A 26568-nucleotide genomic window follows, 5' to 3' on the forward strand; every position below is an offset into this window, starting at 1 on the left:
TACATATGCGAATATTGAGTAAGAACATCACTGAAGACGGAAGGGATAATTTCTTTTTTATTTTCGCAGCCAAACTCCAAGCCAAGTTCCAACTATGTACTGTAGTAGTTACTCTTGTATCACTGGTATAAGTGTATTTGGTACGAATTCAGTTTGAACAATCATCATCATCCCCGACCATGCTCACAGTCTCCGGTCGATGAAGCTCTCGATTGCACCTGCACTCGTCAATGGGTATTCTTTGAGCTGAACTTCACCATCAACGATCGCTGTTGTCGGCTGAACGAAGATTTTTCGTGGCTACAATGGGATCTCAGTACGCAGCGACTGGGTAATATTGAATACAACTGACAAGTTTTTTCTTCAGCACGAGATCCCTGAGTTCTCCGTCCCAGCCTGACATGGGCGTTGTTAATTCCGTGTAGAATTTCCGTGCCCCTGCACCATCTGCAGTACTCTTGTATACTTGCAATGATACCAGAAGTTTTCCGGCAACGTCTTTACCGCGTGCAAGTACTTGATCCCTGTCAACCTAGATAGACAGTCACAAAGCATGATGAGCACAGGCAGAAGCATTCATACAATATCGAATGCACTCACACGTACAAACACATTCTCCAACATATCGTCTGAATCGCGAACTTTCTCCAATCGAGCTATACCATTCCTCATTAAAAATTGAGTAATACCAAGTCTGTCGATCCAAATCATCAGGCTTCCCTGCGATCGATATGTGTTCAAAGCTTACCGAGCTTGCATATGAGCTTGACCATGCTTCTGGGTTGCAGGATCGAAGAATTCTAATGCACGGAGACCCGCACGAGCCATGAGAAGGAACGTTATATATTGAATATCCTCGATTTCTTGCTCGTCGACGTACTGATGTAGGTTTGATTAGGAAAACGCCATGGATACTGCATTTACTCACATTGAAAATCTTCAAGATATCTCTGTTTCCGACCACTAAACGTAGAATATATGACTGATTTAGGTTTGGTGCACAGCGAGGACGAGTACTCACAGAAAAGAGCAACAGTCTCAGCCCTACATTCCTCCATCGATGAAGAAACCTCCCCAAGGACCGCGTCTGGGGTCTGACCGGGCTTGTACCATGATGTTCTGAACATGTATCGTTAAGTGGACAGATACGACAGCACTAATTATTATACTTACACTGGCTCACCAGTTAAAGGATTGATGACCTGCATACATGAATATCCATGGTTGTCCTGAACGTTTCAACAGTTAACCACTCACGCTCGGGTCAAAATTCCTCGACCCATCCCCATTCTCCTTCAATAGCTTACCGGAACCATGTCCCAGGAGTTCATGATTGGCCACCTGGAGTTCAAACGCCCGATGATCCCATTCATTGTAAAGCTTCGCGTCGTCAGGATGAATGAAAGTCAATTCTTCGTCTAGAGAATTTCAGCAATGAGGCATTAATGAGCTTTATTTCAAACATTCAGAACGACGATGAAAGTAGATACGAACTAGGTGCTTTTGCAGCAAGAATGTTCTGAACGGTATTCAGTGGAAACGTGAACAGAGAAAGTTTATGGACGCACGGCCAATGAAACGTTCTTGAAACCAACGGTTTCACGGATATCATAATAATTCTGCGATGCAAGAGATCGCTCAATCCCGTTACCTCAGTACGATATCCAAGTGCACATACTGGAATCTTTATTTTTGCAAGCGCACAATCAGTGGGTGACCAACACAGAATGTTTGAAGGTACATTACATTGATACCCGCGGGGATGCCTGACAACCCATTCTGAGAAACCAAACGTATTGATAATGAAGAAACAAACTCACCGCCCGTGGCGAATGAAACCACCTCAAGGGCAGTAAAATCCGGTTTTCTGAAAGTTTCAACCTCAAAGTCTTTACCCCACGGTAAAACTTCGATGAGCTTGGGAGCTTGTGCCACCAGAGTGTCATATTTAGCACTAAGCGCTTTATTTACTACTGCAGTGAAGCCTGAATGGTGACATTGATCAAAACGAATTCGAAAAATTGATAGATGAACTTACCCTCCCATTCGGCTCTACCACCGTAAGGATCGACATAAGTTTCTATAAACTGATTGTTATGTGTTAGTAGAGCCAGGTTCAGAGATATAAGTCCTGAGCTTCGCACCCCAAGATAAGACTCGATTATAGGACCAGTATCTTTCACCCACTCTGTGGATCCATCCTTGTGGTCCTGAATCGATCCAGTATTGTATCTGTCGGTGGTAATTTAGTCTGGGCTTATTGGCCTCGGGTCAAGGGCAACCCAAACGTACGAGTCAATGTATTTCTCAACCATCTTGGCCTGATGCGAGTTAGCCGTGTATTTCTTGGCCTAAACATATACCCAATGACAGTCGATTCTCGAGATTTGGATATTTTAGAGCAAAGCCACTCACCTCTTGAAGTGAAACGACGACCTTTTTCAGTGCCGCTGCGTGATCACCGTACTCGACAGTAAGCTTGAAGCTTCCAGATTTGGCAGAGATATAGTGTACAGCAGATTGCTTGGATTGCGCAGAGGCCACAAGAAGCGTGAAATCTTTTTGTCCATTTTTCCTCAAACTAAAGATATTTGTCTGTCAGTACGTGACAAAACGAGCCAAGTCCCAAAGTTACCGAGTGTTGAGAACGTCAACTCCAAGATTCTCTGCAGCAGTTTGCACATCACCAACTTCTTCATCGGATATAACTTCTCCTAAGTAATAATTTGAAACATGCCCTTGACTGCGCTTGCCAATGAAAAGAGAAGTGCTAGGTTCTGTGGCGTAGATGTGTTCTTTCAGCTGTAAGCCAAGCGTATGAGCGCGCGGTTCCACAAACGATGGCTGCCATACCTTGTACCACAGATCAAGAGCTTTGTTCGAGTTTGCAGACTGCTGCACAACAGCTTCGAATTTGATGTCAGAAATCCGGGGAATGATTTTCGTAAATCCAAACGAGCGATAATTGACCAGATTGCTCAGCACTCTGATATGCAAGCTGTCAGTTTTGAGTTACGGTAGTGAAATAGAAGGCGGACGTACTGAACAGTATATTGCATGATATCCTCCCATTCCTCAGCAGTCAGTCTGGATGCAGATTGTAGTTTTTGCAGATCGGCGAGCTTTCCATCGTCACTGAATGTTAAGATCAAAAGATCATACAGATCTAAATTCCAGCATGAATTCTCTTATATATGATTGATTCACAACGGCTTACCATTCGCCTGAGGGGTCCATTGAGCTTGTATGATTCGCGCACCGGCCCAAGCAGCTTCAGATACATGATGAGTGTACTTCTTTTCCTGGGAACTGTTGACTTTTCAGTCGAAATCAATATATAGTTGGAAGTATAGTGCAAGACCTTAATTGCGCGAAAGTCTTGGAGATATCGAGACTGCATAAAGGAGCAGCACGATCGGCTAAGAATCGTTCAGAATGAACATTCGCGGAAGCCATAAAGTTCCTGCGTAAGTTCGGTTTTTGAGATGATGATAGTGGATAATGCAAGCCGTTATAGATGGCACGAGGTCTGAGGCCCCTTAGGCTCCACATTGACGTTGTTAAGAAAAAAAATGAATTATGCTAACACGTAGTAACAATAAGGGGGTATAGCTCAGCTGGGAGAGCAGCAGACTGAAGTTCTGAAGGTCCCGCGTTCGATCCGCGGTACCCCCAAGAACGCTTGCTCGAGTTTTTATTCTTTCCTTGGATATTGGATTGTACACACATTACTATTATTACAAATGGCATTGGCATTGACACCGAAGTTCCGAGAGGGTTGGAAGATATCTATGCTTTTGACTCACGAGTAGAAATGTGAATCCTCCAAATCTCCAAATTTATCCCATATGTATAACCTCAATACTTTCAACTCCAGATAGAACATGATTTCTCTTCAGATATGTCAGATAGATATCTTCTGCTATTTCAAATCAGGTGCAACTGACCTTGATACCTATGATTCGTTCATCATCCATCAATACACCATGAAACTCGTACGTTTGCACCGACTTGACAGCAACATAGGGTAAATATCCCCCGACATCCTCAGCGAATACCTTCATCTTCTCGTACGTATCCTTTGTCTCGTCAATCCATGTCCTTTTCCACAATGAACTCACATCGGTCGTTATCATTTCGTTTGGAAAGACACCATGATACGGAGGAACATGATTCTTCATGTTAGCTATAACTTTTCTAACATGATTTTGATTGAAGTCCAGGACTACTACGGGCTGGGGCAGGGCGGGCGCGTGCATAGATACATATGCGTACCGTTGCCCAGACGTGGTGGTAATCCATTCTGTGGGTATAGACCGGGCACGAAGCCATCGTGTTTTGGGAGGGCCCCAACCCGACCATGGGATGGGTGTCGTTCGAGGCTCAGGATCAAGTTTAGCTTTGGCGAGAATTTCCAGAAAGGTTCGTCGATGGGCGAAAAATACGAACGGGATAGGTATACGGGGATCAAGCGGGGATATAGTTAAGTGGAAAACCATTATCGACTCGATGGGCGAGGAATGAAAAGGGCGGGATGTGTCGCAGCTAGACAGAATAGGGTTCGGAGCACCTCTGCAGGCGAACTCGGATACCATGAAACCAGGATGTATTGCAGGGAGGCCCAAAGATAGCGCGGGCTGTTTACATATGATGGGTGACACCGCTTCGCCAGAATCGGGAGGGATTCGCCATATCTCGAGGCATCTTTCTTGTGCGTTGGTAACGAGCAGTAATTCTGGAGTTAGAAATATGGCGCTTTGATATCGACGGGATTCAATGTACAGCTCCTAAACGTGATTCAGGCTCATAAAAAATTAAAAGCAAGAATGAGCCAGTACGTACGGCTCTGACTATTCCACGTTTCCAATCTAAGATTAATACCTTGTCACGATTGTGATGACCAAAGCTAACATCCCGAATAACCAGCGCAGCTATATTTCCAACGATCTCTATTCCAACACCTAGGTTGTCCATAAGAATGTGTTGGGTAAATCGCATAGGTGACCTAGAGAGCGGGTGGGGCAAGCCAGTAGAAAGCTGAAGGAAGCGTATTTGGAGAGTTGAATCAACACCCTTTGAGCTTCTGTAAAGAATAAGGATTCGGAAAAACGATCATATGCTAGACTGAATCTTTACTAACGTCGTCAACACACCAATCAAATCGTGCTCCGTCACGGCCAAGCCAAAGTCCAGCAACTCGTCGGTGACTGGGATATGATCCCAGCATGGCGTGGGGTCACTGGGAGTGGAAGGAAGCCGGAGATGATTGATCGAGTCCCTAGATATGCCCGAGAGAAGGTAAGTTCCACCTGAGAGCTCATAAATAACCACTGCGGTGTTCTTGACGGGTACTGTTTGTATGAAATTCGGCTGAAATAAGGTCCATGCTGCTTCTCTGCGTTGCAATAGCTGAAGTCGGTCCGGAATGCTGAGTTCATGCTGTGGATTATCCTCTAATCCAGATATTTCCAATGCGATACGGTATTGGATAGAGGAGGAAGTTGTAATAATTTCGTAAAAGAGTCGGCAGGTCGCCTGGAAGGATAGGATGTCCTTAAAAGTACAAAAGAGGAAAATATGAGCCACAAGCTCGTTTGGAAGATGATACAAAATGCCCATTCCAAGAACAGGATAGGTTGAAGGATATTATCTATATCATTTTGAAGTTCATGATCGGACCGCGCGCGGTATTATGATTTCACACAGATCAAAGCTGGATTACCCTAACGGGGCTCGCCTGCTTGGCTTGTTCAATGCGTCTTCGTCTACAAACCTCCAACACCGACGGTTCAAAGCTTCCCCAGCTCAAAGTCTGGTTCGCATTCTCAGCTGCTGGTGAAGAAATTCCACAAAAGTCCATCACTGATCTCAAAAAATCAATATGCACTACCATAAAATCCTTTTCTAATGCTAACATTACCTTTCGTGATATTGCTTTGGGGTTAGATGGCTTTGAGCTATTGGATGAGCTTCTTGCGGAAGAGGTTCTCAGAGATGGAGACTTGCTTGTCATTAAAACGAGGGAGGCATACACTGTTCTGGGGAAAAAACGCAAAGCAGAAGATGATGGATCGAGTGAGTTTATATTCCATGCAAATTGTGTGTTGAACCTGAACATTCTTATGCAGCAACTGCAGGGAAGCGGCACCGACCTCTGCAGTCAAAGACTCGACCTCGAGATGTTTCATCAGTTTCATCTTCATGTTCCTCTTCGGAATCAGACTCTTCTAGCTCAGACTCAGACTCTACTACTACTGACGACTCTGACTCTAGTGCCGATTCTTCTTCCTCCTCTGACTCAGACTCTTCGACCCACCCTTCGAAAATATCCTCTAAACCAAACCCACCAAAATCAGCAAATATCGAGTCAGTTCACACTTTTTTCTGCGAACTTGTACTTACCCGTGTTCAGACCTGCTCCTCCCGTACAACAGACTCATGTACCTCCTGGCTTAGGCTCAATCAAAACGCGCAAGCGCAACATTAGACGGAGATCAAAGAAAAAGCACGACGCTTTGAGCGGGCAAGGAGCTGAAGCATCTACGCTCGTACCGTCGCCTCCGAAACGAATATCAGGTGTCAATGTCGCTCCGCTTGGTTCCAGGGCAAATAAATCAGTGTCTGCTAGAGCGACAACAGCACAGCAGAGCGCAGACAACGTTCTAATTCATGACCCTCTCAATCTTACAATGTTCTCACTTGGAAACAAAAACAAGAAAAAAGGATACAAATACGCCCTTGCTCCGCCAACAAGTCAGAAGAAGGTTTTCAGTGTCCCCGATTCTTCTGATGTCCTCCAGGAAGTAGAAGGAGAGTCAGATGTCCTGAATGGGCCACTTCCTTCCTCTACCACTATCTTTACTTCCGCCCCAGAAAATCCATTGGCTCGTCAGGCGCGTGTCATTCCTCCTTCGGAACTTCAGTCTCTTGGCAAGCTACCGAAGAACATGTTTGTTACGAGTGTGGATGTAGAGGAAGATTTGTGGAATAACTCTTCCTCCAAGAAGAAAAAGAACAAAAAGCAGCAGCTCGAGCATTGGGAAGAAGATTATACAGGTACGGTCAGAGAAAAACCGCGTGATGATGAAATGCAATCCACTTTGGATTACGGTCTCGCGGAAGAACATCTGTCATACTCCAATTCTGAAACCGTTCTTGCCGTGAACGATCTTGACGCGGAGGATTCCAAGTCCATGCTGATCTGGTCTGTGGTCGAACAAAACTTTGAAGCGTTCCCCCAAGTTTCCCTCGATTCTCTTCAGAATGGCAAACTGGTAGCTTGGAAGGCACTCGCTCTCAACCTAGAAACATATTCACCCGAAGTTTTACTTCACATCGCCACTGTGACCGCTGTCTCCAACGACTCTTCAGGTGGAAACTCTTCGTTTTCAATTCGCCGTCTGATTCGTCCGGGCTGGGAGGAACTGGATGTTGAAAATATCCAAGGGGATTATACATGGGAAAATGTGGAGCAGATGGGATGGAGGGCTGTAAATGAAATTCAACGTTTGTGATGCCTACCTGTGTCGAGTATGGAAGGCTTGCTCGAGATCTTTGAACGAGGCCAACTCACAATTGATTGTTGATTGGCTGGGACGCCATCATTCACTCGTTGCTGCGTTGTGGGTTGTCCTGTACTCATAACCCTTCATAACCTTGTCACTTGTAACTATCAATATACACATGTGATATACAGTTTGCGAAATCTGAATCTGATTCAATATCGGTGGTTGCCCTTCTCAACTTGCCGTTTCCTTCTTCCTTTCTCCCTTCTACTTTCCTTTTTTTCGTTCTCTGTCTTTCTTTGTTCACGTCGTTCTTGAAAAATTCTTTTGGCTCTCTTTCTTTCAAGCGTGCTGCCAGTCCAGCTTCAGCTCAGCTGGTCTCTTTTTCCTATCTTTCCATCATCGAGTTTGGGAACTTGGAGTTTCCGACTCTAGTAGTTTTTTAGTTGGAACAACTTGAAGTTGTTTGAGAGATACATAAGATATTTCGGGGAAATACAGAAATGAGTGCGTACTGTTTTCTTATGTCTCTGGATAAGGAATCTGAGGTAGCATTGATTGAATTATGTACAGGTACAAGTTCAAACTCCTCAGCTACTTCAGTAGATACTGCAAACGCCAGTGCCACGGCCACAGGCGCGGGATCGTTGCAAGCTGGAATTATACAAGCGGCCGCAACTCAAGAAACGACGACCGCGAGTACTGACGCGGATGCCAAAACCTTGTCCGCCATAAGCTCAATTAGTAGTGCATTTGAAACAAGCTCTAGTAGCGTGTCTCAAACGACCATCACAACCTCCACCAAGGCCACCAGTACAACGTCGAGCTCCACTTCATCGTCTACGTCCGCAAAAGTTTCATCTGTGTCGACGACCAGTGCTTCCTCGGGAACGTCCACCAGTACTAGCTCGATTTCAGTATCGCAAAGTAAAGCCAGCTCCACGACTTCTGCATCTGTATCTTCGTCCGCATCACCTATCGCTCAATCAGTCCAAGCTATTCAAACACCCAGTTCAACAGCCACCGGCTCCGCTGCAGTTGAAATTGTTAGCACGGGTACCGTTGACGGGCATCTAACAACTCTTACAACCCAAGTCTTTGCCGCCACGTCCTCTTCGGGCCAGCCAACACCAACTCAATTGGACTCAACCGAAACGTAAGTTCCACTTTTTTCTCTCTCTCTCAGGTTCTCCATAACTGGAAAATCGCATTCATTTGCTGCGCGGTGGTCGCACCTTCTCGTCGATGACTACATTGCATTAGTTATGTTCTACCGATAGGACAAATACACATAGGCGGGTTGCTATGATGTGTTGACATCGGACAGTGGGATTACGAGCTGTCCATCAGCTTTGCCCTTCCCTCAGCGCTTCGGATGTCCCAACTTATCGCTAACGTATCGGCTGTATATAGATTCTTCAAGAATAAAGCAGCTGTAGGCGGAGTCTTCGGCGCTGCTGGCCTTATATTCCTCGTTGTTCTCCTTGCTGTCGTACTCAAGATCGTCCGGTACCGTTCGAGGCGCAAGTTTGAGAAGGATCTCGATGAGCAGGTTCAACAAGAGGTGAGATCTGGGACACCGATGTTTGGTCTTGGGAAGGAGGATGATGGCTTGAGTATCATGGGCGGGAGAGCTGGTGTGATTAGTGATCCGGAGAAGGCAGCGTACGCAGACTCTGGATACGGATATCCCAATACGGCTGCGTCATACCCTACATATGGTGGTTCGGCCCCACCACAGGCCGCTCAACCAGCCTATTATTCACCTAACGCCTACTCCAGTCGTCGAAATCCCTCTCGTGGTCAATCGCAGGATTTTAATTATCGCGACGGCGGACTCTCCCGCGTAGATTCTCGTGGATCGGCCAGGTCGTATGGTACACTGAACCAACCTCCTATGAATGCTTTTGGTCCCTCCCAGTCAATATCCGCAGGAGCTAATGCGCCGGCCTTTGCTCCCGCTACTTTCGCTGCGCACTATGGTGAATATCGTCATGCTTCGCCCGCACCTTCAACCCAATCCTGGCAGAGTCACAATCAGGCTTTCGGCGCCAGACCCGGGACTCCCTCGGCGTTGACACCTGGAGGCAGAGGTAATTCGATTCCTGCTCCCCCAAGGAATGTATATACCCCTCAGGATGTACGATCGGATTCACCTGCTGTTCTTTCACGCTACAGCCCTTCGCATTCTTCTCGAACTTCCGGGGATGGGTATGGCGCTGATGCGTATATTGTTGGTCGGATAACGCAGATTCAAACCCAAAACGTAGGTGGCCTTGCTGTTGGTCCTGCTTACGGGAAGGAACCTCCTAGTCCTAATGTTCCATTGCCTAACCCCTTTGACCAGAGGGATCGTTGAAGTCAGCGATTTGTAGTGTCTTAGATTTTTGCTTTATTTTGCGCGCTGGGACTTGCTCTTTCTGGTTTTCCTACTTCATTTACTTGATTATACATTGAAAATGTGGTGCGTCTGCTATACATAGGGCTTTCGAAGGTTCGCCATAGGATATATACTCGTCAAGAAACATATAAAATATGTGCACAATAAGGCCTTTACAAGCTGAGAGGAAGTTGTCCAACAGTTCACACTGATAGCAAGAGTTCAAGGGGTGCAACAATATCGACGAAATTTCACCTATTGTTGACAGCGAAAGCAATCGAAAATGCACTAAAAATCCGAGGCAATAAATGCTGTTGAAAAGAATGAGGATTGAAACAGATAAAGGATACAGTTTGAGATCGGATGAATCGTACGTGGTAATTGAGCGTGGGCAACAGAACCAAGAAAAAAAAACAAGGAAACTGCCGTGAAATGCGTAGAACATCGTGGACAGAGCAGCGAGCAGGCCGCCTTCTATTACATGCAATTCATAACTATAATTTGCCTCCTTTAGAGCGCGATCGTTAGGGAAAAAAAAACTAGAACGGTATATTATGTTGCATGCGAGTACGTCAGAAAAGGAAGAAAGGCAGACTGAGTAGTAAAGAGAAGGAAGAAAATGAGAGTCTATTGCGTCGCTTGCTTGACCATCTGTACATGTCGCGAAAAACGATTGTTTAGCGGCAATCCTACCTAGTAAATACCAGAAACTCACATCTCGAGCCCAACGCATGGTCTTCTTTACGTCTTGGTTCATGCGGTGTCTGGCTTTGAGTTCGGAGGCGATCCACGGCTGCAACAGCAATTGCTTCAATTGACCTCCGGGGAACGAATCGGCAAGATCTCCGAGTAGTCCATAACACAATTTTACCAGTGACTCAGTCTTCTCATCGTCAGTGAGACAACGTTGAATCAATTCTAATACGCTGGGGGCATGCTGTAGAAGTAGATTGACTGATGGCAATGGGTTAGAAATTTGCTCAAGGACACATATAGAGGATATATTACCTTTGTTTGTGTTCTTCAACCCAGTGACAATGCCGGTGTATGCCTCGAGTATACCTTCGCGCAATTGAGAAACATAGTCCATAAGGTCGTAGTCCAGCTGCAGCAAAGCACATCAGTGATTATTCTGGAAAGATTGATGTAAAATCATACAGGGTTTGGTTGAACGGCGCCAGCTTGTCGCAAAACGTTCATCGTCGTCTCAAGGTAGGGCTCAAATGAAGGACCGATGGCGAGAGCGATATCCCCGAAGCACGACAAAATAACGATCTTGACATTCCGGTTAAGAACATCACTTTGAAGGTTTTCCAGAAGCACAGTCATGAATGGTCCGGCATATTGTGCGCTTTGGTCACCCAAAGCACGAGAAATATCACCAATAATTCCAACAGCTACTGTGCACAGCTGAGTATCTTCATGGGCTTTCAAGGCAGGATACAGGAACGGCAGGAACGCAGAGATGTATGGGGAGAATTGGGTTTCCAACGCTGAGATTTGTAGATAATGAGCATGTGGTATAGTCACTGAAGTAGAAGCCACATACCTGACGCCAAGGATCCTACAACTAGGAAAGCATCTTCGAGGACGGTCGATGTTTTGCCTGCAGATTGAATCAATTGTAAAACGGCCGTCATGATTCGGTCTGCTAATGGTTGTATGCCATTTCCAAGTTTCCGAATGACACACTATCAGAAGCAATCAACGGGCAGATATAATGTTTATGAAAGTAGGACCCACAATGATAACCGAGCAGAAGTTGCTTTGAAGCTCATTCCAGTTGTTGCGGTCATCCACACCAAGTATTTGATTCTATATGAACCCTTAGTACAAGGATGATCGAAAGAAAGCATCTACAGTTTTCACCTGCACGCTAAGTAAATGCTCCATTCTCTGAAGGATAGTCACCGTTGTGGTTTCCACTACACCAAGAACGTCATTTGCAGCATGCGTAAGGAACGAAGTGATAGCCTCGTATGCTGCTGTTCGATAGTTGGACTCGTTGCTAGAGCTAGACAGAGTTTTAAAATACATGATATGTGCGAATCGATGTAAAAATACCTTTCGGTAACGTGGAGAAGAGCTTGAACTATTCCTTCGTAGTACGGAGAAAGTGGTCCGGTGGCCGGTGTATCGGCTTCATCCTCGCCACCATAGAACATACCAAGTTGATCGGACAAATTCATCAAGGCCCAACAGCAATTCACAACGATTCTGGGATTGTCCTGGAGACCACCTACCAGCGCGGAAATTAATGGGTGCAAATGGACGTCTGGTTTGATGACGGTGATCAGGATATCACAGATGCGACCCAAAGTCCACGCCGTGGTGTCTTTGACGTGTATGTTGGTATCAGCCATCATATTAATCAGAAGTGGAAGTGCTTGCTCGGCCAGAGGCGTCAGGACACTGGGGTCAGGGCCTTCGAGAATTGAGCCAAAGGTCATGACTGCTGCTTCACGATGGTGCCAGTCCTCAGCCTTGATGTGAGCTTCAATGAATGGGATAACAGCTGGTACAATTGCGTCGGCAACAGCACCCGCGAGAAGAGTGAGGCAAGTTCCCGCGGCCATAGAGACATTCCATTCGTCTTCATCAGCGTCTTCTTCTTGCTTGGTGAGCAACATAAGCAGGACAGGAACAATTTCGGGGAGCGCAATCTTGGAAAAGTATTTGGATTCACGTTCAGGTAGTTCGCCATACTCCTGGGCCTGACACAAGCTATAAATGAAAGGTGATGACCATGTCAAAAAAGCCGCATACCTCCTGAGCTTCGAGTGCAAGTTCGACTTCTTCCTCGCAGACAGTCGACCAAAATTCAACAGCTTGCAGTGCAACGCGCTCTTCAGAGTGCTTCATCCCAACCACGGTCAACTGATAAAGGATGAGTATCGGAGCGACAAGCGAGGTGCACCGGAAAATAACTTACGCCGAACAGGGCTTGCTCCATGTATAGTGCCATCTTATCATAATACAGGTCCATGATCCTCACCAGGCATTCGAAAGCACCAATTTGGACATTCACAGACTGATTCTGGGTAGCTTCACAGACGACTTGCATGATGTAATTTCTTTCTCCCTTATAATTTTTTTGAGATGTGGATTGTAGATTGTAGGATGAAACCAACACACACCTCTCTATCGAAATTATCGCGAATGAATTCGAGTGAGTTGAAGAGAGCGTGAATCGCAGCAAGTTGAACATCAGGCGACGTTTCCTCCTTTCGTGCGCCATGTATGACGGCGGTGAGGATCTCATTCGAGCGTAGGGCCAGGATATCTGGTTTCTGGAAATATGTATTGAGTACTCGTATGCAGTCGATTCATGGAAAAAAGACGAACTATCGATTCACAGATAAATCCAATTGCTTGGAGGGTAGCGATCTTGAGATTCGCACTGGGCTGGTTGTTGACAAAACCCAATAGCACTTCGATCAATTCGTTCCACTGGCCCTGAGGAAGTTCCACAGCAGCGATAGCTGCGACCACTTGGGCAGCAAACGTTCCAGCTTTTGAGCTGCTTGAGCCGAGAGTCATCAAAGACTCTTGCTTGATCTTTGCCTTTGCATCAGAACTCAAATTCAACCATCTATTGGAATATTCCGTTTGCCGTGCACTTTCCTAGGTAGTCCAAAACATTGAGTGAGTGATGGTAGAAGAAAGATGAGATAATGACGCACTCGAGCACTTAATGCGTTCTTCAGCGCAAGACCAGCAGCATTTCGGACGTGTAATTGAGAATTCTCGTCGGCCAAAACAGACGATAGCATGAGCATGTACTCGGGCTAAAGTAGAAAAGAATGGTCATTGGTACCGATACGAAGATGAATGGGCAGAAGAAAAGATAACGCACGTAATTCTCTCTCGACGCATTTTCAAGTTTTTCAGTGGCATTCTGACGCGTAGTTGCGTCTAATGGGGTACAGTATCGATGGAAATAGACCAGGCTTAGTGTCCGAAAGTATGATAGAATAGAACAGTGGCGTACCAGGAGACAACGTATTGGCAAGTAGTTCAGTCGCATTCATCGTTGGGTAAGATACGGTAAAAGGTTCTATTGACGAGTTTTGAGGCGAAAGAGTAATCAGATATCTATGTGAGAATCTGTAGGGAACGCTGAACAGACGTTGAGAAAAAAAGGGAGCGGGTTGAAGGATGGATGAGAGTAATTGTAAAAAACAGGCGCTTTGACAACCCTTGACTAGTGACTGGCCGCTGCCCATTGTCAATGTGACTTGTTCTTTCTTGCTCACTGCCACAGCAAACAAAGTGCAAGCCATTATCCTCCCCTCTACAGGGCCTTTTGTTTTAGGGTCTATTTCATACGCGTAAAAATGGCAGATCGAGTCTGTATCTTTGTTTCAAGATTTCTGCTAGCAATATCGACTCAATCTCTAGGGACGTGGTGCAGCTCGTGGAAGCCGCGGCGGGCCCGGTGGTAACTCAAGAGGTCGTGGCCATGGCCCTTCATCGTCTCAAGCATCAGGAGACAAACCACGGCGGGAGGCCATCCTTGACCTTTCCAAGTACGTGAATGAACGTATTAGGGTAAAATTCACTGGTGGACGGGAAGGTAAATATCGCTTAATCATTTTTCACAATAATTGACCAGGTTCTGGATTCAGTCACCGGTGTGCTCAAGGGCTACGACCAATTGCTGAATCTCGTGTTAGATGATGTCGAGGAGGACGTGGAACGTGAGGACTATTTCACTCACGAATTTATCGATCTACAAACTGAAACTTTAAATTCTTTCTAGTGCCTCAGCCCCGAAAACGCTCATTGGGACTTGCCGTTCTTCGTGGACCTACAATAATTCTCCTAAGTCCCGTGGATGGTTCAGAAGAGATTGCTAATCCATTTTTGACACAAGAATAACGGACAATTAGAACTAATTTCATGGAAAGGTTGTTGCAGTTACTGAGGTATATATAGTCAGTCTAACATGTGCATTATATTCAGTAAAATGGACATCTGTTCCTTCAATGTTATCATGAATCTACCTCATCGCGATCAATAGAACACAGGTGGCATAAAACAAGTACATTGAAGACCGCCATCTGTCTGCACAGAATATGGATAGTATGCCACTACAGTATCAATCGGATAAGTGATCCGGTCGGGCAACGGGGATATGCTAGAGGTACATGTGCCATAGGAATCCTCAGGAAAACAAAGCAAAGCAGAGACCGATGAAGTCAGTAAGATTGGAGTAGGAAAGAACAATGAACACTGGCAGGATTCTAAAGTGTAGCAGTAAGTAGGTAATTGCAATTTTGAGGGTGGGCAAGCACGATAAAGGAAGTAGATGGGTGTTGAGATAAAGACAAACAGCAAAACACAGAATGACACACGAATGGATAGAATGGAGGTAGCTCATACAAAATGCCTTTTTGATGATACAATGACCCCCCACCACGCTGTTTCTTCAATTAATATGAATCCCAAGAAATACTGGATGAATGTTCGCACGAGATGTCGGATGCCTGCCGATGCGTGCCACGAGACTTAAAGGCATTCTGGTTACTGGACCGAACGACTGCTATCGGAGTTGATTTACATTGTCCCTAACCTCGACAAGAGCATCAAGGTTGTTTGATGTACGAAAGTCTTCCGAGCGAGTGGTGTTTTCCTGCTTGGCCATTCTTGCCTCAGAAAGCGTGGATGGGGGAAGAGATGAACGAGGGGGAGATATTGACCTGGGGGATGGAGATCTGGATATGGAAGCCGTTGAGTGATCCGTGGACGATGAGGCCGGCGAACTACTTTGATAAGTTGCGGTCCAAACGTGAGTCGGGTGTGTACCAGGCGGAGGCAATTTCCTGGAAGGTGGAGGATCGTAGGGTGATAGAGGATGAGAGCGTGCCGAGGGCGCTGGATGAAACTGTGTTGATGTTACAGAAGGACTAGAGAGTACATTTTGGTTGGAGGAAGATATTCGAGACACAGTTGGTGGAGGCGTAGACGCAGTAATAGTGGAAGCAGAATGTGAATGATTATGTGCCGAAACCGAAGTAGGTGTAGGTGTCATTTGCCCCGTCGTACAGGAGGGCAATCCTATGTAGGAGACTTCTACCGCACTATCGCGGATATTATTCGAAGATAATGTAGGGAGGCTGGCGGGGAATATGTCGTGGGGGGTGGTATAATAGCGTTGTTGTTGAGAGAGATATGAGTATGGGGACAAAGGTGAGTGAGATCCAATAGGGCTTGGGTATGAAAACGTCGAATGCGGGGACCTTGTTTGGTAAAATACAGTACCAGGTTCTTCCTGAGACCCTGTGGTAAGGTCAGGGGAAGGAGGAAGAGGAATAGACACGGCTAGAGGGGAATGGATTTTTAATATAGGTCGTCCAGGACCCGACGAGTACTTCTTCGTAAATTCGGATTTTGGAGGTTCATTCGGACGCGAGGAAGGGATATCAACAGGTTTGTCGAACAGATTGAACCTACTTCTCGCAGCCGCAGCATTAGAAAACCGAGAAGGTGGGTCATTTGTGAGATCAATTTGTGCGTGAGCTAATCGCACATTGGTACTTGCTTGGGTAAGCCATCCCGAGGACGGTCGACGAAAAGAAGGACCAGCGGAGATTGTTGAAGTACCTTCAGTGAAGGAACGTATCGACGTCACATCGTCAGATTCCGCTGCATCTGAGCGGCGGTCTTCATCATCCAAAATCTCACTACTACTCGAAGACGAATTATACGCCTCCTCTTTCTCTCGAGCTTCAGTAGCTGCTGTCGCTAACTCCAACCCCATCCCCAGTTGACTCTCATATAATGTATGGTCTGAGGAAGGTGCTTCAGGAGGTGGCGGACTAGTCCACTGACTTCGTTTTGGAGCCATATGTTCCGGCGGCGGGCGAATAGGTACTTGTTGACTCGGTAGTGAGGGTCCTGGTTCATGTAGCTTTATCGTAGGAGACGGTATGATCGGGGTACTATTCAACTGCATTGACCGACTTCCCACGGAGTAAGGCGTTTGTGGTGGAACCTGGCGAGAAGGTGCGTAAAAAAGTGGTGCAGTGACTAGATCTTCATCTTTCCGCTCATCGCAAAGGTCGGCCAAAGCGAGAATGGCTCGTTCCGGGCGAGTGGCCAATACCCGCGATGCACGCATGAATTCTCCGCGGATCTATGAAATGATACCTCAGGTAAGCTCTGGACCAACTTTAGTATTTGCCATGGATCACTAACAGTGTAGAGACCGTCCTTCGTGACACATCTGGCGACATTGTAGTCCGTCTCGAAAGGGTCCTTTTCAAGGAAAAAAGAGTAATGAGCATCCAGTAGACAGACACAGGAACTAGATAAACAATACCGACCTCGATACACAATCGGTTCCGTTCTCGAGCATCGTAACGGGATGCAGATACCTATATGCAGCCGACATCAAATTGAAACCGGTTGGGGTTTGATAGCCCTCACCTCATTCTGCCAACCCTTACTCTCCTTCTTGAGCAGTCCTGCACGTATGGAAGCAACGCCGCCGTTATATACAAAATCACGCGAAAAGTATCGGAAAAAATCGATCAATCTACACCCATACGGTATTGGATCAGCACTTTCAATGAAAGAGAAGCATGATGGAGCGACACCCACAATTCTGCAACGGTCTCTGAGTTTTCAGAATGCCATCGTTGGCGAAGGAGGTCAATGTCATCAAAAAACCATGTATTGTGGCCTCCCATATGTGTTTCTTCTTTGGGAATAGGTCGCAAAGGTGGCATTTGTTGTAGATTAGGCAAAACCGGAGGATTTTTGACGTGGACCAGGAAGTATATCACAAGCAGCACGTAGCCGTATGAAGACAGTGTGCCCTTGTATGGAGAGTTGATTTTCCTAGAAATGATTTAGAGATTGCAAAAAAAAAAGAATAATCCCTATGAATCACCTCCGTTTACTCCATACCTTCACTATTAATCGCGATAAGGGGCTTGGATTTACAACCATTACACAAATACTCACAGAATAAGACCATAGTCCGTACTCTTGTGGGATCAATCATAGCGTAACACATGAGAAGACGAGTGTTCTCTAAAGCAAGTCTATTCTCAAACCCGATATCACAGGCTATGCCAAGTGGGAGTCCTGGTGAAGGGTCCAAAGACAATTTAACGATAGGTATTCGTGCATGAGGTAGCGGTTTGACATGGAATTTCGTTTCTAATTGCACGGAACGTGAGTAGGCCATCAGGGAAGGAGCGCAGTAACCGCACCTCGCTCAAGTAGATCTCCTAACATCGTTACAAGGTCCGAGGCAGCTAACCGCTCTTCGGAGTCGATGAGGCAACATAGGTCCATATCTCCATGAGCGTCAGTTTTGTAATGCGCAGGCCATGATAAGTAAACGACCTTGTCTAGACACACCTGAATTTCTCAAACTGAAACCATTCGCAGTACTCCCAAAGGATAACAACCGGCTGTCCGGTTCAATCGTTCTAATGAGCCGTTCGAGCAACTTTCTGACATCTTCTTTTACTGCCAGCTCTTCTTGGGTAGGCAATAATTGGATTACGAAGTCGAATAGACATTGAGAGAGCTCAGCAACAAAATGTTGTTTGGTAAGTTGCCTGAGCCGCTGGCTTGTCGGTGATGAAGAAGCGGAGTTCACGTCGCGATAGTGTTGATGAGTGGTCTGAGGGCTCATTGTCTGAGGATAAGCCATCTGAACTTAGGATTTCCGGCCAGCTGGACTTGCGATGGTAAGATGAGAGTTGATGGGGAGTGACCGAAGGGAAGGCTTCCAAAGCGGGCCGCGGCTCAAAAGAACAAGAGGCTATTTACAACGTCGTTGTCTACATATGTACATTGTGCATGTGTTCGTTCTCGCCAGTACTCTCGCCAGTACTGCCAGGCATAGTGCTGCCAACAGCCGTTTACAAATAAGGCGCAAGGGTACATATTTACACAAAATATTCCGGACCCCGGAGGAATGTGTTCGCAACGACCTCAGCATAGCACGCTTGAACCGCCACTGAAACGCCTTAGCTGATTGGCACGAGAAATGGGTTAATAGCAAGAAAATAGATTAACCCAATTCACAACAACTTTAGCCATGATTAGGGGGCTGTTGTGGGACCAAAATATCGGAAAAGTAGAAACCTGAGGCTCATGCTGGCTCATGATTTCCCACTCTGTACCAGATCTCAGAGCCTTTGCAAGTACTCTTAAGGGGAAGAAATACTAGAAGCCAGACATATGCCTTAAGCTAATGATAGGTCATAGGTTACTTATACAATATTAATTTATTCCAGAATCCATTGAGGCGTGAATGTAGCCTGCCGATTGGTGATACAGTGCTTTGCGTAAGTCTTTGCTTGCTCGACTTTTTCACATCTATTTGTGCTTATTTATTTGTCCAATATATTTTTACCCCAAAAAGGATTCATCAATCACTTTTTGAAGCCCGACGGCCCTGGTGGGAAAAACGAGCCTGCCCAAAGTTTAGATAAGCATTACTAATATTAGTAATCGCTAACCTCTTATCCGCGCGCGCTAGCGCGCGTTGCCCCCGGCAGTTAGCGGCAGTTCCATAAATCCATTGTTATCATATCCGGCGGTTGAATCAATACTGCTGTCGAAAGCATGCCTAAAAAGTTAGAATAACATATGGTGTACATAATGACCAACGGATACAAAAATTGCATGTATAGTGGATGTTGATACAAGGCAGATAGCCCCATGAGCATGCCCACTATAACCTGTGTTGTGTAGTGGTTTAATGAGCTTGGAGTCATGTGAAATAATTGCATTTGTATGAAAGCTAAGTTCAAATCTCCAATGGGTCATTTTACCTGCTCTAGCTTGCACTGTATTTTTTTTACTCGGTTTTGGCCCTCGAAAAATGGGCTTGTTCACCTGTAATTCATGATGAGTGTATGATCAAAAGGAAATGTATCTAGGACTTCAATTTTTTTTTGGCTGAGTGAAATGCTAAGTATAGTGAACTTTGCCCGATCGAAGCATGGCTCATTTATTTATCAACAATAAATAATTACTCGGATGAATTTTACAGTCGAAGCTTACAAATACTTACAAATGCTTATCTAAACTTTGGGCATGCTCGGTTCGCCCCTGGTGGTCCTCAAAGAGAGCCCTCTCGAGCCTCGGCCCAAAAATGTATTGGACAAATAACTAGAAATAAACAGCAATAAACACTTGGTAAAAAATCCATACAAGCAAACCATTTCGCAAAGCACTGTAACAGATGATAACCTACGAAATTTATCAGCCGTCTTCTGATCCCGTCACGAAAGGCAGATCAGGCAGAGGTAAGTAGCTCTCTACAGACAGAAAAACACCTCGTGAGCAAAAACAAGTAGTAGTGTACATCCTACAATAGTCCTCACCATCTCTACCATTTCCACACTGCATCTATCTCCTTTGTGCTCATCCATGCTGCATTTCGAGTTTGTGTATAGCGTTTGCTTGTAAAGTATCCCTGAAAATGTAAGTTCTACGCGTATGCATAAGTCATGGAGAGAAAAGAAAGCATTACTCGCACCAATCTTAATTCTGATCAACAAGCCTAATCCCAATCATCGTACACAATGATATAATTCGTTGCCTTAGAGCTTGTACATCCTCCAATGTGGATTTCTTATATTGATCTGCAGGATCCGTGTCAACCCCTCCCGAGTTAAGTCGTTTTAGCATGTCTTCTAGACCCTCCATTTGGCGCTTCTCAGCCAATTCCTTGCTCTCTTCCATCCCCGCGTCCTCTTCGTTCATTTCAAAATGTTCCCTGGCATGAGCTTCTGCCTCGAGATCTCGGGGAGCTATTTCAGAGAAACGAATTTTAGACAGCTGGGAAGCAATGGATCGGGCTTCGGTGAGCATAGATTCACCCCTAGGCAACTTTTCGCTGCCGTTGATAGAGGCAAGGAGTGCAGAGACCATTCCGCGGAGCATCCCAACTTCGCGACCTATCGGAGTACCAATGGTAGCAAAACCAGTATCAAACCCTTCTTGTAACGCTGATTCTTTCCCAGCAGTTATACCTTCACGGTAGCCAGTCTGTTCATTTATAATACCAAAAAAAAGTCCAAATTCCGCGTGAAAGATATAGTTCGTTGCATACGCACTGTCGTGAATTCAGAAGACATCTTTGACCATTCTGTATCTCTAAGAGTATCTGGCCCTGCTTCTTCATCCCAAGGAGAATCCATCTCAAAGCGTTCCTAAGCGTCCGCGCTAAATAAAATCAATTGGTAAGTTGGATTTGCGGACAAGCGCCCAATTTTTTGTTATCTAATCCCTCCCAATGTTGAAAGAGGAATTACAGGACTTGAAGAAACCCAGTCCTTCGCCATCCCGTATACCTCGAAAAACATTTTTCACTGAATTTATTATCATTTTCGTTTTTTTGTCCACCTTATGGATCTCCAATTATATCCCTCTCCCTATCTATCATCATGAATACTCCGTATGCTCAGAATCAGGCAACATCTATACCGTCGATGAAGTGACACCTCAAGTCGAATGTATTTCAATCGTAGGATCGCGCATTTCCTACACCGGAAGCTCGAAGGAATTACAGGGACGCCTGTATCGAAGAACTCAGGCTGTGTCATGGTTACAAAGCTGGCTGGTATCACGTCTGTTCGGCAGGGTCTCGCACAAAATCTCGTATGTGAGTTCGGATGCTATCATCGTGCCAGGCTTAGCTGGTATGTACTCTGCCCGATATCCCGCCAGCAACATGTGCTACTTTGATACTCACTGCAGATGCTCACGCCCACATTATGATCAATGGCTTCAAGATGCAATTGGAATTAGATAGCTGTAAATCCTTGGCAGGTAGGTAAACTCGACAGTGTATACTTCTCTCAGTCTTCTATTTCTATGTACTAATTACTTCCATGCAAATCACAAGAGGTTCTGGAACACATCAAGGCTTATATATACACCCATCCTGACGTCTATAACAACAAATCACAATGGATTGAAGGAGGGGGCTGGGATCAAACAAAATGGCCGGAAACAGGATTCCCTCGCGCAGTAAGTTTGTGATCGAGCTTTCTTGCATGTTTTTTTCAAGATCTGTGGTAGGCAGACTTTGATACAGATCCGCTGCTCAGAGGCAGACCTATAGCACTACACCGAGTGGACGCACACGCATCGTGGGTTTCCACTCGCGTTCTCGAAATCATGGGCGACCTCCCAACAAAGGTCAAAGGAGGATCAATCGTGCGTGATCCAAGCGGTAATCCCACAGGTACGTGTCCTCCCGCTCCCTCTGCTGCAACTGCAGGGCTCAGTGCGTATTGTTCATTGGTTTCTGTAAAGGTATATTCCTCGATAACGCCATGTCATTGATCCCGGTCCCAGAATGGACTGATGAGCAGATGACTACGTTTTTCGATACAACCATGAACCTCGCTCTATCCCATGGTCTCACCTCCATTCATGACGCAGGCTCCTCTCCAAAAATAATCCAATTCATGAAAAAGTGAGTTTCTTCCCCATTCTCACCGCTCCCCAAAGTCTACGTTCAAATTTAAGACTAATCTACTACCTTCAGACAGGCTGAAGCAGGTAACATTCCTGTAATGCTCCCTTTCTCCACTTTGTAGTATGAGAGGGACCTCACTCAGCTCATATCATAGATGCGGCTCTATGTAATGGGCCACGTATCTTCCGACGAATACTGGGGTTCCCAGATTCCTCGATTGATTGATTACGGAAAACACGGTCATTTGACGATTCGCAGCGTGAAGCTAGTCACCGATGGTGAATGACTCTCCACCGCTACACCAGCTCAATCCTATTGATACACTTTTGATTAAAAATTTACATAAAACAGGCGCACTAGGGTCTTGGGGTGCTGCCCTCCTCGAACCGTACTCCGACAAACCAAATACCTCAGGAATCATGCGAAGTACTCCCAAGACTCTATTCAATCTCGTGAAGCAATTCTGGAAGGATGGATGGCAAGTCGTACGTCGGTTTCAATTCGCACGCAAACTGTATATTTAGGGATAATCATCATATGTGTTGTATTATTTTAGAATATCCATTGCATTGGGGATCGTGCAAACCACGTCGTATTAGACATTTATCAAGAACTCATCGAAATGGGCGACAACGAAACTACTACTATGATCACGAACACAACTAGTGAAAGCGAATTAATGAAAGCGAACATCACGGAATGGAGGCCACGGATTGAACATGCCCAAATAATGACGATGAAAGATCTTAGGCGGACGAGCGAACTTGGAAGTAAGTATCAATATGCTTGTCTGCGAACAGCTAATCTTGTTGCAGTTATCGCCAGCGTCCAACCAACACATGCGTACGTATGGCTTCCTGGAGGATATTTATTATGAATCTCATCTCCGATCATCCCTCTTGCGAAATCTAGGACCAGCGATATGTGGTATGCAGAAACTAGGTTGGTTAGTTATCGTTTCTGTACACCATGGATAATTGGTGAGTCCTAACTTTGAATAATCACCTTAGGGTCCAAATCGAATCAAGGGCGCTTATGCATATCGGACTTTGTTGAAGTGAGTGGTTATTAGTCGTCTTGCAGCTTGTTTTCAATTTGGGTCTTCATGCCAGTGGATCGCCAAAACATGTTATCCCTTTAGGTTCCGACTTCCCTGTAGAAAGCGTCAATCCGCTGCTGGGTTTCTATGCTGCGGTTTCCCGACTTTCAGTCGACGGTACGTCCCCGCACGGGGATGGAGGATGGTAAGCGTAACATTTGCAGCCTTGGCATTAGTGCTTTTGTGTCGAATTTGACGATTATCGTTTAATAGGTATGCTTCCGAGGCCCTCACTCGTGCCCAAGCTCTCAAAGGAATGACACTTGACGCTGCTTACGCATCATTCACTGAACATGAACTTGGGTCCTTAACCCCGGGAAAGAAAGCGGATTTCGTGGTCCTCGATAGGAACATCATGCAAGTGCCCTTCAAGGATATTTTAAAGACGAAGGTGGTGGCGACAGTGGTGGATGGAAAGGTTGCTTATGGAGCCTTGTGAGACTTGTTAAATGCTTGTAGATAAGATAAAATGAAAAAAGATATATCGGGGTTGTTCTTTAATGCCTCTACTATGATCTATTTTGCAGATATACATAAGCTGGACAGTGTTGAGCCAGTACCCAATTACCTATAAACCTTGTCCCCTTGTGGCGCTGGGTTCTCATATGTTCTCATGTATGATGATGTCCATACCTCATTTTCGCCATTTTGGGGCCCATCTGTGTCCAAATTTGGAGCCGATATCCCGGCCCAATCATCATCTAGCCCAAGTTGTCCAAGCTTTGAGTTTAAGTTTGAGAACATGAGAGGGGATCAGGCGGCAGGCCGAGGAGGCAGGTCAGATGAGTTTCCAACACGGCGGCCCGATCCGCAGGTCGGATCGCTTCCCCATTCTGCGAGCACTACCAATCGCGATGGATTAGAATGCATAACAAGTGAATTTTCTTCCTGTTCTCAAGATCCTCCTCCTGCTCCACCTTCGTGATTTAATATGTCGTTCACGATTCCTCTGCGTCAAAAATTGTCTGGTGGAGAGCAAGCTGCAGGGGCCTGGCTTACACTTCCCAGGTTAGTCCTGAATTTTGGAGCTCAGCCTTCCTCAGCAACGTCAATATACTGATTTCTCTCTCTCAAGTACGGCTATAGCGGGTACCATTGCAAGAACACAAAATGTTTCTTGGGTTCTCATTGATGCTGGTCAGCTTCTCCCTCTATGCACTTTGTCTGAGGGACTTCATATGCCTGTGATGCAGAGCACGGTCTAATCAACGGTGTGTGAATTGTTGTCCTTCATATCATAGTGACCTTATGCCACTTGAATCAATAGACACACATCTCTACGACCTTGCCAATGTCATCGCCGCAAATGGGGCTTCTCCCATAATTCGTGTCCCTTCTGAGGAAACTTGGTTAATCAAGGAACGTCCAAGTTGGCACACTTGATCTTACTAATCCGTATATTGACGTCGAATCATTGCATTATAGAGAGCCCTCGACTCCGGCGCCCATGGATTAATGGTACCCATGGCCAACAGTGTGGTATGTGAATAAAACAACTCTTTGATTTGTATCTTCTACGTATTTCTCATCAAGGAAATCGTCCGAGGAATCGTTCGCGCGACAAAATACCCTCCAGTCGGGATTAGAGGATTCGGACCAATGTTCACCGGCGCAACCGGCGCTTTGGGTGGTGCATACGCGGCTGCTGCTAACAGTGAACTGGTCATCTCTGTTCAGATAGAACATCCTCAAGCTGTCGCGGAGATCGAAGAGATTTGTCAAGAGGGTATTGATGTTGTTTTTGTAAGTTCGATCCATTCATCGCGGTGCGACCCTGCATCACGCAAGAGGTGAGGGAGATTCAGATCGGGTACACGATTCTCACGACCCCCCCCCCCCCCCCCCCAATGAATAGAGAGTCCAGGCAGGGTCTATTTGTAGAACTGTCTCAAACGCCCTTCAAGCTCACATATACCTTCCAGACTGTACCTAAGTAGTTGGATATCATCAATAAGTGACACAAACACAGGTATTCGAAGATTTCGAACAAGTTTTATGGCCTCTCGAACCGTCATAGGATGCCGTGCAGCTCGGCTTGGGCTTGGTCAGGGCCTTTCGCGTGGCAACATAAGTACCCCCGATCTGAATCTCCCTCACCTCTTGGCATCACGCATACTGATTCCTGATCCCAAGATCGGCCCGTTCGACCTAGCACTTTCCATGGGGGTGCAATTTGGCAGCGAAGCACACGAAGCCGCCATTTCAAAGATTCTTGCTTCAGCGAAAAAACACGGGAAAGTCGCAGCCATCTTCTGTAAGGTTCAACTTCAAGTCCGTGGCTTTCTAACCAATTTTTACCCTCTGTGTGTGGCCGTAGGTCTCAACGGCGAACAAGCAGCCAAACGATTCGCGCAAGGTTTCCAAATGGTCAGCGTCACCACGGACATAGACACTCTCACCACTGCGTTTGCTAACGAGTTGACTGCGGCTACTGGGAAAAATACAGATGCGGTCAAAGGGTATAGTGCGTAATTCATGTATATCTAATAACCCTCAACAAACCAATTAGTATCATTGTATATCATTGTCAAATCTTGGGTCGATACGACCAAGAATCGAGATCACTGGTGACCATGAGGATGGCGGTAAAGTCATCTGTAGTCGTTGCAGGCAAAGTACGTTGAGTACGTTGAAGAAAACTTATATCCCACTGCCGCCGAACACAAATTGTCCTCCGGCCTCCCCGACATCCATATATATCCGGACTGTGCTAGAGACAAAAATCGACGCACCTCCAATTCATGATGCAAAGGCCCTACGCATAGGGCCAGCAAATATTCATTTATTCCATACCGAGTCATTTCGAGTCATTTCAAGGCGGGAAGTACTATAAAATGGTTCCTGTCGATAAGGAATACACATGCAACCCATGAATCCATCCATTCCCATACAAATCATACCATTGGCATACGAGTCTAATGGTCATGAACACATCATGCAGACAGTAATTCCCGGCTGCACGGCTCTGCTCTCGTTGATTTCACTTTTGGTCCAGCTTACCAGACATCTTCGACTTGAATATACTAGACGTTCCGGAAGCGAGGATGCGATCGGACCAGCTAGCTGGGCTTCTTCTCTAAATTACAGAATTCCACCGTCCCAAGCCCTGCGCTTCATAACATGT

The 26568-nt window shown here is 45.8% G+C and overlaps 11 protein-coding genes and 1 non-coding gene across 12 annotated transcripts; 6 read left to right on the top strand and 6 right to left on the bottom strand.

The window, feature by feature from the left end:
- Positions 1-39: 39 nt before the first annotated feature.
- On the bottom strand, positions 40-3592 carry C8R40DRAFT_1116146 (aflatoxin-detoxifizyme). The gene is made up of 22 exons (XM_046228591.1): positions 3362-3592; positions 3218-3309; positions 3043-3166; positions 2854-2986; positions 2636-2802; positions 2416-2581; positions 2293-2351; positions 2145-2232; positions 2039-2087; positions 1821-1985; positions 1747-1766; positions 1679-1684; positions 1569-1619; positions 1495-1519; positions 1258-1418; positions 1174-1202; positions 1022-1119; positions 929-963; positions 749-879; positions 601-694; positions 353-532; positions 40-300 (listed from the first exon to the last, which is right to left on the bottom strand). Exons 1-22 carry the CDS (start codon positions 3550-3552, stop codon positions 184-186), a joined length of 2181 nt encoding a protein of 726 aa, XP_046083677.1. The 5' UTR covers positions 3553-3592; the 3' UTR covers positions 40-183.
- A 10-nt stretch (positions 3593-3602) lies between these two features.
- C8R40DRAFT_t179 lies at positions 3603-3675 on the top strand. The gene has a single exon. It is a non-coding gene; the product is annotated as a tRNA-Phe (tRNA).
- C8R40DRAFT_1150883 (uncharacterized protein) lies at positions 3609-5652 on the bottom strand. The gene is made up of 4 exons (XM_046229552.1): positions 5141-5652; positions 4843-5083; positions 3948-4787; positions 3609-3893 (listed from the first exon to the last, which is right to left on the bottom strand). The coding sequence occupies exons 1-4, from the start codon at positions 5617-5619 to the stop codon at positions 3840-3842; spliced, it is 1614 nt and encodes a 537-aa protein (XP_046083678.1). The 5' UTR covers positions 5620-5652; the 3' UTR covers positions 3609-3839.
- An 84-nt stretch (positions 5653-5736) lies between these two features.
- Positions 5737-7703, top strand: C8R40DRAFT_1116150 (uncharacterized protein). The gene is made up of 3 exons (XM_046228592.1): positions 5737-6075; positions 6129-6366; positions 6413-7703. Exons 1-3 carry the CDS (start codon positions 5754-5756, stop codon positions 7512-7514), a joined length of 1662 nt encoding a protein of 553 aa, XP_046083679.1. The 5' UTR covers positions 5737-5753; the 3' UTR covers positions 7515-7703.
- C8R40DRAFT_1116151 (uncharacterized protein) lies at positions 7704-10063 on the top strand. The gene is made up of 3 exons (XM_046228593.1): positions 7704-8012; positions 8079-8661; positions 8919-10063. The coding sequence occupies exons 1-3, from the start codon at positions 8009-8011 to the stop codon at positions 9862-9864; spliced, it is 1533 nt and encodes a 510-aa protein (XP_046083680.1). The 5' UTR covers positions 7704-8008; the 3' UTR covers positions 9865-10063.
- Positions 9885-10536, bottom strand: C8R40DRAFT_473183 (uncharacterized protein). The gene has a single exon (XM_046235177.1). The coding sequence runs from the start codon at positions 10328-10330 to the stop codon at positions 9944-9946; it is 387 nt and encodes a 128-aa protein (XP_046083681.1). The 5' UTR covers positions 10331-10536; the 3' UTR covers positions 9885-9943.
- On the bottom strand, positions 10064-14078 carry C8R40DRAFT_1116154 (armadillo-type protein). Its single transcript, XM_046228594.1, has 16 exons — positions 14015-14078; positions 13877-13942; positions 13742-13800; positions 13569-13673; positions 13231-13509; positions 13023-13175; positions 12818-12967; positions 12652-12762; positions 11950-12599; positions 11755-11899; positions 11629-11700; positions 11435-11576; positions 11044-11378; positions 10894-10990; positions 10601-10839; positions 10064-10536 (listed from the first exon to the last, which is right to left on the bottom strand). The coding sequence occupies exons 2-16, from the start codon at positions 13914-13916 to the stop codon at positions 10513-10515; spliced, it is 2601 nt and encodes an 866-aa protein (XP_046083682.1). The 5' UTR covers positions 13917-13942; positions 14015-14078; the 3' UTR covers positions 10064-10512.
- A 6-nt stretch (positions 14079-14084) lies between these two features.
- C8R40DRAFT_473103 (uncharacterized protein) lies at positions 14085-14909 on the top strand. The gene is made up of 4 exons (XM_046235176.1): positions 14085-14234; positions 14287-14461; positions 14514-14585; positions 14648-14909. The coding sequence occupies exons 1-4, from the start codon at positions 14223-14225 to the stop codon at positions 14764-14766; spliced, it is 378 nt and encodes a 125-aa protein (XP_046083683.1). The 5' UTR covers positions 14085-14222; the 3' UTR covers positions 14767-14909.
- A 521-nt stretch (positions 14910-15430) lies between these two features.
- Positions 15431-18556, bottom strand: C8R40DRAFT_1051995 (uncharacterized protein; the record flags this gene model as incomplete). The annotated part of the gene is made up of 9 exons (XM_046224739.1): positions 15431-17023; positions 17086-17145; positions 17214-17264; positions 17317-17425; positions 17491-17730; positions 17783-17804; positions 17857-18054; positions 18108-18194; positions 18259-18556. 9 exons carry the CDS (start codon positions 18554-18556, stop codon positions 15431-15433), a joined length of 2658 nt encoding a protein of 885 aa, XP_046083684.1.
- A 1844-nt stretch (positions 18557-20400) lies between these two features.
- C8R40DRAFT_1052067 (uncharacterized protein) lies at positions 20401-21065 on the bottom strand (the record flags this gene model as incomplete). Its single annotated transcript, XM_046224740.1, has 2 exons — positions 20401-20907; positions 20976-21065. Coding segments are annotated over 2 exons (597 nt in total), but the record flags the coding sequence as incomplete, so codon positions are not given.
- An 89-nt stretch (positions 21066-21154) lies between these two features.
- C8R40DRAFT_1202861 (amidohydrolase family-domain-containing protein) lies at positions 21155-24129 on the top strand (the record flags this gene model as incomplete). Its single annotated transcript, XM_046233134.1, has 15 exons — positions 21155-21465; positions 21502-21560; positions 21619-21690; positions 21767-21891; positions 21943-22108; positions 22180-22342; positions 22415-22439; positions 22500-22623; positions 22697-22830; positions 22902-23115; positions 23161-23188; positions 23258-23291; positions 23356-23402; positions 23458-23589; positions 23658-24129. 15 exons carry the CDS (start codon positions 21155-21157, stop codon positions 23881-23883), a joined length of 1860 nt encoding a protein of 619 aa, XP_046083686.1. The 3' UTR covers positions 23884-24129.
- On the top strand, positions 24130-26110 carry C8R40DRAFT_473406 (Phosphoenolpyruvate/pyruvate domain-containing protein). The gene is made up of 8 exons (XM_046235178.1): positions 24130-24452; positions 24520-24581; positions 24638-24655; positions 24712-24807; positions 24874-24923; positions 24978-25187; positions 25578-25698; positions 25762-26110. The coding sequence occupies exons 1-8, from the start codon at positions 24376-24378 to the stop codon at positions 25914-25916; spliced, it is 789 nt and encodes a 262-aa protein (XP_046083687.1). The 5' UTR covers positions 24130-24375; the 3' UTR covers positions 25917-26110.
- Positions 26111-26568: the final 458 nt, after the last annotated feature.

This window comes from Lentinula edodes, assembly GCF_021015755.1.
Source record: "Lentinula edodes strain Le(Bin) 0899 ss11 chromosome Unknown C8R40scaffold_30, whole genome shotgun sequence".
NCBI lineage: Eukaryota > Fungi > Basidiomycota > Agaricomycetes > Agaricales > Omphalotaceae > Lentinula > Lentinula edodes.